At 48.5% G+C, this 12584-nt stretch overlaps 1 protein-coding gene across 3 annotated transcripts in view; it reads right to left on the reverse strand.

Moving 5' to 3' along the window:
• LOC136560353 (mitogen-activated protein kinase kinase kinase 3-like) overlaps positions 1-12584 on the reverse strand; it is an 82573-nt gene that overhangs the window by 16748 nt on the left and 53241 nt on the right. For 2 of the 3 annotated variants that reach the window (XM_066556235.1, XM_066556164.1), the window contains exons 6-8: positions 12018-12131; positions 10081-10192; positions 2267-2400 (exon numbers count right to left, since the gene is read on the reverse strand). In XM_066556235.1, the coding sequence (XP_066412332.1) occupies positions 2267-2400; positions 10081-10192; positions 12018-12131 (360 nt within the window). The remainder of the gene's footprint in view (positions 1-2266; positions 2401-10080; positions 10193-12017; positions 12132-12584) is intronic. The other variant, XM_066556309.1, reaches the window with a different exon arrangement.

The raw sequence follows: 12584 nt of genomic DNA on the forward strand, positions 1-12584 counted from the left end.
GAGCAAGCAGAAGCCACTCCCCACCTCTGCCAGCCATGCCAGGTCTCTTCCGGCAGTTAAAGCTGAAACAGACTCATTTCTCAAAAGCATAAAATTGGGAACTGGAGCATGCTCCATACTCAGCCTCTGTTCATCTGCCAGGCTGGTCCCAAGACCACAGTTACATCACAGGCTTGCACAGGGGCATTCCCCAAAAGGCAGCAAGCTCCAGCTTCTGAGTGGTTTTCCATGAGGCACATATGGAAGCAGCAGTACAAGAACATTCTGGAGGCAAAGCCCACATAGGGAAAAGCAGAACTGCTCAATGAGGAAAGACAATAAACCCCAAACCATTCCCCAAACCCCTTTTCCCTGCTTTTAATTCACCAGCAAAGGGCTGTGGGCCACCCACAGAGTGATGCTGGGGAAAAGCAAGGAGAGCATCTGGGAACCTTCATCCAGAGCAGGCTCAGGGCTCTGAATTAATGGAGCTCCACAAACAGCCAGTGGAGCTGGGCTGATTTACACCCAAGGGGGTCAGGGGACCCTCCCCCTGCACACACACACACACTTTGTTTTAATCCTTCCCAACATGTTTTGGAGGCATGTGAAAACAATGGGGAGCCAACTTTTGGCTGCAAGGAGCACACGATACATCTGCACTCTGACGCTGCCAAGACTCACCCGGAGTGACTTCTTATTTTATTAATGGCTGTATAATAAACTGTTGAAAACACAACTTTGCCATGGAAACACTGGCACAGACTGCATGCAAATGTGGAGCTAGTGGGTGCTTTTGAGTGTAGGAAATACACATCTCCCCAGGAACATCCTTGGGGGCCAGCATAGCAGCCTGATGGATTTAGTTTAGTACCTTCCAGATGTCCCTTCTGCAAACTAGGGATTCTTGCTCTTGTGTTTCCAAGAGCTTTGTAAGAATAACATGTGCTCAGACAGCCCAGCTGACTTCACAGGATCTATACTAAGCTCTTTAGAGCTACAGATTGAGCAGAAATGCAAATTGAGAGGGAGGTGTAAGGTGCTCCCACTGTGGTCCCTTGACACTGCAGAGTTTCCCTCACCGTGGGTACCAAATTGACTGGAAGATGAAGTACTGCTCAGCACCGAGGAACTTGCTGCTCTCTTATTACTGAGGGGCTGGAATATACAATTTCCTTATTAAGAGAGTTTAAAAAAATATAAATGGGGGAGGAACAGAGACACAAAGCCACAAAGGCTGTGGGCAGAGCCAAGAACTGTAACTGGAGCTCGTGCAGAAACACCACATGGGAAGGAGCCAGAGCTGCTGATATCCCCAGGCTGTTGCAATCACAGGCAATCGGTTGCTTGGCACATTCCCTCATGGTCCTGGGATCTGGGAATGCTGTGGCCATGAGGGCCTGGCAGCTGGTACAAACATGTGCCCCAGATCTTAGCTGCTCCAGAGCTACCTAAGATGCCTGGGCACACTTGCCATCCCCACTGGCTCTCAGGGTTCCTGGAAATCAGACATTCCCATGGGCAATTCAAGCCCAGGGGCAGCCATTCCTGAAAAAAGCTGGCCTGAGCCCCAAGCACAGGCACTGCCAGAATGTAAAGGTGGGAGCAGCTCTCCCAGCACAGCCAGTGTCAGAATTCAGGACATCCCTCTGGCTGTCCTGGACTGCCAGGACCCCTGCCAGGGGGCTCAGAGACCTGGCACAGAGCCCAAGGTGCCTGTGGTTTTGATTATGACCCATGGAGCAAATTAGTAACCTTGGGTGAAGATCTGCAAGCCACAAAAGTAGAATGACAGTGAATTTATCACGGGGTGAAAAATAGATTTTTGGGTTTTTTAGAATGGGGATTCAGGGAGCAAGATGGAGGAATCTGGGCATGCCCAGCCTTTCTCCTTCTTCTTCTTGGCCTCCATCTTCTGCTGTGGTGTTGGCACTTTTAGACTGGTTTAGAGTAGAAGCTCACTGTCTAACACAGGTGATAGGTATTGGGAAGTGATTGTAAACATTGTACACGTAGTTTTTAGTATAAAAAGATAACACAGCCCCGGGGGCAGGCAGAGTGCCTCTGTCTGTCCTGCTGAGTGGACCTTGGCTGGACAGGTGAAAAAATTTTATAGATAAGAAACAATAAACAACCTTGAGACCAAGAACTGAAGAGCTCTGACTCCTTCAACCGCCAGGCTGGGAAAAGAGACTTTCCAACACATCTCAGGGTCACTGTGAGCAGTCAGAGATGCTGAGAAGCCAGCAGAGCTGTCCCACTGCAGCCACACCCCAGCCCCACTCACGTTCTGGTCCATGGTCTCAGGGATGAACTCTCCCTCGCTGTTGATGCTGGTGTAGGAGCCCTGGCGGGCGATCTGCTGCTGCTCCTCGGGAACGCTGCCCGGCGGCGGGGAGCTGCGCCCGGTGTGCAGGGAGCCTGGGCAGGGACACACACAGTCAAGGAGGGCACCCACCAAGCCAAACCCTTCCTGAAACGCTGTCCCAGTGAGCACACAGCTCCTGGGTGCCAGCACAGGAGTCCAGGGCGGTGTAATAAGTGACACAGGCTCTTGAGGCATTTACAGAAGGCTAATTCACTTTATTAACAAACCCATTGCTTTTTATACCCTAGTATAAAATCCCTATCCCTAAAATTGGTCTTTTAATTAAAACACCTGACAGTGTTTTAATTAAAGGACCAACCAAGTCCATCCCTACAGGTGGACTTGATTGGTCCTTTAATTAAAACACCATCACCACTGGCTAATTAGGAAACCACCCTTTGGTAAACATATCTCCACAACACATTCCACACGTTCACAACACCAGGTGCAGCAAGTGAAGAAAAGTATTGTTTATAATAATTCTCTCTGAGCTTCTCAGAGCCTCTCACAGAATGATGCCTGGGAAAGTTGTCTGTTGCTCCCTGTGACCAGAGAGCTGCTGCCACAGCTGGGTTTGAACTCATGAGGATGGGAATGGAGCTAGAGGTGTGATGCTGTTTATGGGCATCTTCCAAAGCTTTAGCAACAGGGAGGGTTTGTTACTGTGAGACCACACAATGTGTACCAGACTTGACCTTCTACACACCCTGGATCCTAAGAGCTGTCACTGTATCCAGGTGTGATGCTAGAAAGGAAAGCAGACTCTGGGAGTTCTGCTGTGATACAATCAGTCAGCCTCAAAGCAAACCACAAACCACAAACCCACCTCCCCTTTGACCTCTGGGCATTCCCTCCCTGGAGCAGGTGACTGCCTTATCCAGGCATGTAGGAAAGAGCCTGGCTGTGCTCAGTACATCACTGAAACACTTGTTATATGGAAAACAATTTGCACTCAAATACCTTCTTCTCCCCTCTTTCCCTACAAAAGTAAAGACAAAGGAAAACCAGCCCTGAAACCCAAAAACCCCAGGGCAGGAGTGATCTATGGGATTAGTTTCTCCCATTTTTGGCCAAGGGAATTGTCTCCCCTCTCTGTAACCCCAGAGCCTATGCACAGACAGCAAAGCTTCCACTGGCTCCCTCGCAGGGCTCTTAGCAGAAGGTGATTTCCATTTTGCACCTGGGAGAGAACCCCACAGCTTCTTTATGAAGATGTTCCATTCCTCCTGTTTATTCCCCCAAATCCACTCTATCCTTGCGCCTTTTCCAGCTTTAGGGATTACTGCCCTTGCTTGGCCCTGCTGCAGAGTCTTGGCTCTGCTTGGCTCCCTGCAGTCCCTCCCCTCCATCCCTCTGCTGTCATCACTCCAAGGCAGGGAATTGCTGATGGAGATCCATGTGGGTCCGTGCTGGAGCTTCAGCTGGCAGTGTGCAACATGAGCTTTCACACAACACAACAACCTGTTTTCATGCAGACTTCTGGAAAGCACATGGAGATGTGTTTCCTCACGTTTTGTATCCATTTTGTGGCACTCCTGCCAGGTCTTGGGTTCATTACCACCATTTACTAACAACATGACCAGGGCTGAGCACAAGAGAAAGGTACTGGGAAGGGACCTACCCCATCGTGGAGAGTCAACACTGATCTACCAAACAACACTTCTGCCTCTTCTGCATCACAGTTACTGTGCCAGATGGATCTCTGGAATAAATCCATCTGCGTGATCAACATGACCTACCCGAGTTCCCACCTTTCACTTAAGCAGATACACATCAGGAGCTGTGAATGTTAACAGTGTCACAGCAGCATTAAAGATCATTAAATCAGGCCTTTTTGCTGGATCTACACCAAACACACAGATTTGTCGCTACATCTTCCTTCAGACTCCTTGCTTAGATTGTAAAAATAAAAGTCATATGGCTTTGAGTTACTTTTTTTTTTCCTTCTTCCTATTTTCTCCTTCACAGATTTCCTGCAGGATAAGAACACAGTGAAAAAACTCCAACTGAAGTAATGCCAAGATCAAGAGAAGAGAAACTCTCGAGAGCTGCAGCACTCATAACGAACTGGCTTTCCACCAGCCCTAAAACAAAACCAGTTGGGAAGTACAGCATCCTCTCTTTGAAGATAAATAAATAAACTTTTAACTGTTGAGCAGTTCAGGCACCCTGAATAAATCACTGCATCAGCAGCCCCTCGTTTGCTTAGCAGATGCCAGCCTGGAATGCAGCACAAGGGCATCTGGGTGGCTCTTGCCCCAGAAAGCTGCTGAGGATTTAGTGAGGTGTAACTGCTGTATCTTAGCCCTGCTGAGCATTTCTGTTACTGCTGCAATGAGCTGTGGATCTGCTCATGCACTATTGGGATTTCTCGCTCCAAGGACCCACTTGTTATCCAGAAACCCTTTGATTATGATTTTACAAAGATCTGTACATGCCCTGTTTGACTTTGAACACAGGAGTTAAACCAGACTTATCACAAGCACAAAGACTTCCCATGATCTCCCATTAAGCCTTTGCCTGTAACAACTACTCCCAGCCATAGATCAGCTGTGTTTGACCTTCCAGAGTCACATTTCCTGCCAAAAACTTTAAAAGGGAATAAGACACCAGCTATTTCCCAGCAGGTAAGGAAATTAAACAAAGTGCTTAGGCTTTTGCCTGCTTGGAAACTGCTGGAGTGAAGCAGATCCCTTTTCAGCCAGGCTGTCTGGGTAGAAGTGCTGCCCAAAGTCATTTTTGCAGCTTCACACCTCCAGGAGCATTGGTTGCTGCTGCTTTGCATCCATGCATGTTCTTCCACCTGGGAGAAACATGGAGAGGTGCTGGGAGCAGAGCTCTGGAGCTCAGGGTTGATTCCCCACTCCAGCCCTATCCTGCTCTGGTAACAAAACCTCAGGCAGTCCCTGCGCTGCTGGAGGAGGGCAGGGATGGAAAACAGGAGTCAGAGCAACAGTGGTACTTCATGGCAGGCTTAATTCATAGTGGGGAAAACACACTGGATATATTGGATAATGCTGATTAATCCACCCTGAGCAGAGGAAGAAACAGACAGAGAAGTCCAGATGTGCCTGTTTGACACATCACAGATGCTCTTCACACTTGACCTAATACTCAAGAAACAGCAGCAGCACCAGGCAGGGAGAGGAGGCCCCCAAGGGACTGTCCTGGGGTCTATGGGACATCAAGTCACCTCCTGTGGGGATGTGTGGCATTCACATTCTCTGAAAAAATCCCTTCACCCAGGATTTTTCTCCTGGGAAGCTGAGAAGCCTCAGAGAAAAGGAAAACAATTCTTATCTCATTTGCTTCTCCTGTGTTGTGCTCATGTGGAATGTGTTTGGAGATTGTTTACCCACAGGTAATTGTTTCATTGGATTCTGCTGGGAGTTGTTTTCACTCTTTGGCCAATCAGGGCCAAGCTGTGTTGAGACTCTGGAAAGAGTCACAAGTTTTCATTATTATCTTTTTAGCATTCTGTAAGTATCCTTTCTGTATTCTTTAGTATAGTTTAGTATAGCATTCTTTAATATAATATAGTAATATAAAGTAATAAAGTAGCATTCTGAGAACATGGAGTCAGATTCATCATTCCTTCCTTCATCTGGAGGGCACACAAATACAATAGGGATGGGGCAGGCTGTGAGGCACTTCTATACAGGCAGAGTGCTGGTCAGATCTCAGCAGCTCTGTTTGGGATTCCTGAACTCAGAGTTGGCCCTGGTTGAGCATCTGACCTCAGATACTCTCAGCAGCAAGGTGCTCTGGGGAGGGATTCCTGCTCCGCTTACACACACGAATGTAAAGCCACAGATTTGAGAGCACAGAGTGTCCTGAGGACACAGAACCAGGACAGCACGGAGACTCACAGTCACTGCTGGCACCCACTGGGGCCTTTCATGTTCCCCTCTGCTATTTTCCTTTAAGAAGTGCCTTTCCTGCAGTCTGTGCAGAGCTCGTGGTGCTGCACGTACAGCCAGCTCCCCAGTGCCAGGCTTGGCTTCCCTCCGCCCCCGCATTCCCTGGCTTCATCTTCCCCTGCTCTTCCCAAAACTTCACCCACTACTGACCAGCATCAAGCAGGGAAGAGAAGCCCTTGAAGAGGCAGAGCTGGGGAGGGTTTGCTGGCAGCTGCCACCACTCACAGCTGCGGCCACAGGGAGCCCAGCCCTGGGATGATGTTCCCAAACAAGGGACACCACGTCAGGATGTGCTGCTCCTCTAAGCCCTGGCAGAAACACCAGGCTCAGGACAGGGCTGCACAGGAGAAACAGAGAAACCTGCTGGAAATTTCTCTCTCTGGTCCTGTAAAGAGGAGCTGTGAGCAGATGGATCAAATCTTGCTTGATTTCTTCATTTCCAGTGGGCTCCCTTCAAGCCTCCCTCCTCTCCTTGCTGATCCTTCTGAGCATGGATTTCTACATTTGATTTGAGGCAAATTTAGGGTACTTTTTAACAAATAAGCAAGACAGAAACTATTTTCTAGTTCTAAAGCAGCTGGCATGATGCACATAGATAAATATTCTTCCTCTTCCCAAAACAGAGCAGGTTTCATCCATCCTAACTCCTGCAATACTCCTGGTCTGGAGAGAGCTGGCAGGCACATGAAACCATGGCTCAGCAGCCTGAAAAAAACCCAGTAAAATGAAGCTTCTAATAAATGTTTCTATTGAAATGGTGATGCTGGAATGGGGCTGTTAAATAATTTTTTGATAATGTTCTGAAACATGTATTTCTTCAAAGAAAATAAAAACAATTCTCAGTTATCTGAAAATCCAGAACCACAAAAGTTTTCTTTTTTCAGTCCAAGTTCCCTTGGGCTTTTGCTGGCCACCAAAAAACTGGAAGGGGATTTCCACTGAAAAAGTTTATGGGGAAAAAAAAAAAGAAAGAAAAAGAAAATATTGACTTTGCATAAGGTTTTTCAGGGACATGGCATGAAGACATTTTCTGCCCAGCAGAAGCAAAAATAGCTAAATCTTCCCAAGAACATTTACCTCCCTTCCAATGTGCTTGTGCCAATTACATACAGTTTTATTATTTTCCACTGCTGTTTACATGGCAGAGTCAGCAGAAAAACATGAGACATCTCAGAAACACAGAGAACATGACCCTTAACTACCTTTTAGTATAAAGACACTTTAAATCTCCTTTTAAATGTGGTTTCAAGAGAAAAGCTGAACTGAATTAAGATCCTCTTTTGATAGCAACCACTTTGATGACAGCAGGAGGAAAACACTGTGAAATGCCTTGTGACTGCAAGGGAAGAAGAGTTTCTCCTGCAGCCTCTTAAGATGCCTTTTGACTATGCACCAAGTTCAGAGAAATCCCCACTGCAGGAAAACAAAACACAGCATCATGTCTGTCTGTCTGTTCCCTGATGCTAGGTTTTATGCTCCATTTGAGATGCTGCTCTCCCTTTCAGCTTGCTGGAGTCTCTGCCCAGCAGCTGGATCGCCCAGTTCTGACTCAGGAGGTCAAAAATGCATCTGCTGGACTGTGAGCACCCTCCAAGCAGAGCTGCAGCAGCTTCCTACAGACCCCAGATAACCCAAAGAGAGGAGTTAGAGAGATAAAGAGAGACAACAACCTTCTGTTGTCATGCTGAGGGCTGGCTGAAACCTCCTGGCAAGACTGATGGCTTACATGGAAAAAGAAACAGGAATGACTGATGCTTGGGCTGGTTACTTTTGCCACCTGTAAAAGTGCCAAGGACTCAGAGTTTGGCACATCAGCTCCTGAAAATCCCAACATTAGCACACTCTGCATTCCACAGCTGGTGCTGCCCAGTGCTCCTCCTGTGCTACCTTGACCAAAGCAACACATTGTGTCCATCCCTCCACTCTGCTCTTCAAGCATTCCTTCAAAATCCATTTGTACCTCAGGCTCTCACCCTTGCAGAGCTGATATCTCACCCTTTGTCTGCCTTGCCTTGGCTCAGGGCATTCTTGAGGCAGTGACACCTCACAGTCAGTGATGCAGAGCTGGTCAGGAACCAGCAGCTCCAAAACAGGAAGGACAGGCCAAAGCATGGCAATAAAAGCTGGTAGGAAAGGCTTAACTTTGCAAGAATCCATCTTCCCACTAGCACAGCTACACATGGAATCAACCCTGCCCATCATGCTCAGGCTCACAGGTCAGTGACAGCTCCCAGTGCCACAGCTCTTTGCTCATTAACAGCCTAACATGTACCAAAAAAATAAAAAAAAAGGCAGCAGAGAAGTTTTGCTCAAGTACATTTTCTACTGACACTCTGTGCTTTATGTGTGCATTTCATCCAGGGTCATCTAGTGACTCTGCCAAACTCTCAAAAAACCATGGGAGCTAGGAAAAAAACAATAGAGAAAGACAAGCCTGGTACATCCAAACACCAGGCTCAAGGAGAGCCCTTGCACATGGGCCACCCAGCCCTGGCATCAGTGAGAGCTGGGCATGGCTGCACAACAGCTGTGCTGGACCTACCCTAGAGGAACATTTTCTATACATCTTGTCTGAAGTGCTGCAAACCACAGGATTTGTTATCAGCACAGGCTATGAAACAGAGGAAGGGGGAGTCCTTGGAGAAAAACTCTCATTTGTTGCACAGAGAAGAGTGTGGAAGTGTTTACAGCCATATAAGTACAGAGGATCTTTAGAAGATGAAGTAATTTCTCCATGTGTATTTCTGAAGGAGGGCCCCACTTTATTCAAGGCTGTCACTTCTACAGCTGCAGGAAAATGCTAAAGATCTGTAGAAATTCCCCTACAACCTGCACCCAGAGACAGAGCAGAGAACATTCACTGTGTGAAAAAGTCATTCATCCTGCCTGCAGGCTGGAATATGAATAATTCTGCTCCTGCTACACAGTCCTACATACTGCTTTACCAGCTCTGCACAGGGTGCCCTGCTCTCTACAAAATCCTACAAAGTTCTTCACACAAAAGCTCCTACAGAGAGCTGACCATCAGGATTTCAAAAAGCTCAGAGTGTTTTAGAAAGCAAGGAAAGCATAAACTCAAGCCCAGAAAACCAAAGAGAAAACCACAAAAGGCTAAAAACAAGCTCCAGTCCCTGCAGGGATGCAAGAGCAGATCAGGTGCTTGCCAGCCTGGCTTCAGGGGTTGCAGGTACCTGCTTCCATTCCAGCACCTCTGAAGGAAAGGGATGCTCCCCTTCCTCTGGAATGCCACCACTGCACACATGCCCCTGAGAAACCCCAGAAACAGCTTCCACAGATGGCATTTCACCCACAAGAACAGAATGGTGGCACACAGACACTTATTTGGTCTTTATGTGGTGAAGCTGGTGCCAGTCCAGGAGCTAAGGAGCCTGAGCCCACTCTGCTACTTTATCCTGCCACCTGAGAAAGGGGGACAGAAACTCAGAGAACAACAGCACTGGGTTAAAGGAATAACCAAAGGTCCCAAACAGCCTTGGCTTCCTACAGATTATCACTCTGATAAAGCTCAGTGGAATCAAATTGACTGGACATTTTTATCACTGCATTTCCCACCCCCAAATGACAGCCCAGGTCCCCCACTCTCTTCACTTGTGTGCTCAGAGTGGCTCTGCTCAGCACAGCCTCCCCCAGCCTGCAGAGCCTCTCTCCCTCAGGCTGAGGACAAGCACTGGGTCACTCTGGGGGACATCAGGGTGGCCATCCAGACTGGGGTTGTGACAAAAAAAGAGGGAGAGGGTGGTGGCCAGGCTGAAGCAGCACAGAGCTGCCCAGGGAGTGCTGTGTCTCACTGACCTGTGGAATATTTGCGTGTCCTCTCCGAGTCTTTGTACAGGGATCCCATGATGTCTCCCATGGATCTGGAGATCCTCATCTCATGCTGCTTGCTGTTGTTGGGCTGCAGGAGCTGGTGATCAGACAAAGGGAATGATCAGAATTGGCCAGAGCCCTGTGGACACACCATGTGAAACCCTGTATTTGGCTCCCTGGGACCCTATTACCCAAGAACTATTAAAAAAAAAAAAAAAAGAAAGAAAGAAGACATGCACGTAATCTAGAGCGATCCAAAAACCATTCACAAACATTTCACATCTGCTAATAAAACAGTCTAACAAGATTAAGCTCTCACAGATAATGGCAAATACAGATATTTGACATAAAAAACTGTTGCTGCACTCCATTATCTCCAGATAGGTACAGAGACTGATCACTGGACTGAAAACATTTGCAATCCCAAAATCAGCACCTCTTCTCCCTGCTCCCTAGACTCCAGTGGCAGCTGAGGCACTGCAGAGGTTCCTCTGCAACAGGGCAGAGGAACAGAGAGGGGAAGGTCAGGAAAAACAGGTAAGCAAGAGCAAAGAAAAGCATATCCAGCTGGTAACCTGGTAGTGGTCAGGTTTTACTAAGATTCTAAGACTACATGCTACAGTGAGCTGTGATTTTATGGTAATTTGATCTATGACCTCAGAACCATGTGCTCTCACACACAGGAGCATGGCCACGTGCTGCAGGAAGAGATGGACCTGCTCCCAAGGGCAGGCACGATCCACCTGGCTCCTCTGCTCTCTGACTTGCAGTACTGCTGTGCCCCCACAAACTGCCCCATTTCCACCCAGGGTTTCTGACTTGCAGTACTGCTGTGCCCCCACAAACTGCCCCATTTCCACCCAGGGTTTCTGACTTGCAGTACTGCTGTGCCCCCACAAACTGCCCCATTTCCACCCAGGGTTTCTGACTTGCAGTACTGCTGTGCTCCCACAAATTGCCCCATTTCCACCCAGGGTTTCTGACTTGCAGTACTGCTGTGCCCCCACAAACTGCCCCATTTCCACCCAGGGTTTCTGACTTGCAGTACTGCTGTGCCCCCACAAACTGCCCCATTTCCACCCAGGGTTTCTGACTTGCAGTACTGCTGTGCTCCCACAAACTGCCCCATTTCCACCCAGGGTTTAGGAAACCCCAAGTGATGCCTCAGTTTCCCCTGGGACTCTGCTCCCTGCACTTCCCAAGCCTCTCAAAAGAAGAGGAGAAGCTCCAAGGGCTGTGAGCACCCGCAGAAGAATGGGGATAAGTGAGTTTCAAGACTCCCAATCTCTCCAGTACTTCTAGGAAATAAAAAGAAGAAACAGAGTTGCAACATCTACAAATCCCTTGCTCTACAGCTTGTGCTTGGGGCAGCACGACATGTGCTTTGGCAAGACACTCTGTGCAAGAGAGGTCAGGCTAACAGGCTTAACTGCAAAACCACTGAGCTCAGGAAAAAACTAATAAGTAAATAAAGATGGAAAAAACCCAGACAGTTCTGCCTGAGACTGAAGGATCCTCCAGTTTGCTCTTCCCAGCTTTCAGCACGGAGGGAACAGTCCCCATGCTGCCACCCAGCATGGCAAGGGCCAGGGCATCACCCTGAACACAGAGGAGAGGTGAAAAGGAATGATGGTAGCATCTCTAGAAAGAAAGAAAGAAAGCAGGAGTCCTCTCAGCTTTGAGGGTCAGCCTGGTGTTTAACCCTTCCTTCACAGGATGCAGGAGCCAGAGGGAGCTGAGCTCAGCCTCTGGGCTGCTATCACAGGAAGATTTCTGAGCAGCTGAGCCAGAGCAGGGCTGAACCCCCTCATGACCAGCCTGCCCTCTGCTCTGCACCATCAGGAGACTCCTTTCCACTCCCCAGCACAATAACAAGGCACCTCAGGCTGCACACAAAGGAGCAGAGAAGGTGAAGGGCTCACGTTCGCTTTCTTTGGAGCGCTCACAAGGATCCGCAGGCTCTTCAGGGAAGGGCTCAGCTCCAGCTGTTCCATGGCTTTGTCCAAATCTTCCTGGGATTTCAGTGGCATCAGGAGCTGGAAGGGATTAAACAAACACCAGAGGATGGCAATGTCACACTTTTGGGTAAACAGAAGGAGGCAGATACCTACAGGGAGCAGCTTGGGAATCAGGGGATGAGGGAGGAACCCAAGGAGGTGATGGAAAACGGGGGCCCCGTGCCCTCCAGCTTGCTGAGCTCTAATATTTTCTTCCAAGACCTCATTTACCAAGGAACAGATGCAAAAAAAAGTCACAACAAACAACATCTGCAAGGAGAAAGCTTAAAGGTCACACCAGCAATCCAGTGTGGGAAAAGGAGAGGGCTGGGATGAAACCTTGGGCTTGCTGCCTGCTGCTCTGGGGCTGCTCTGATTCTGCAGGCAGGACCTGCTGCTACCCAGCCCCAAAACAACCCCACACATTCCTGCTGGGCTGATGGCCATGCAGTGGTGCTCCAAGACACCAGTGAGTTGCACCCAAGGATTTAC

This window comes from Molothrus aeneus, chromosome 1 (assembly GCF_037042795.1).
Source record: "Molothrus aeneus isolate 106 chromosome 1, BPBGC_Maene_1.0, whole genome shotgun sequence".
Lineage (NCBI taxonomy): Eukaryota > Metazoa > Chordata > Aves > Passeriformes > Icteridae > Molothrus > Molothrus aeneus.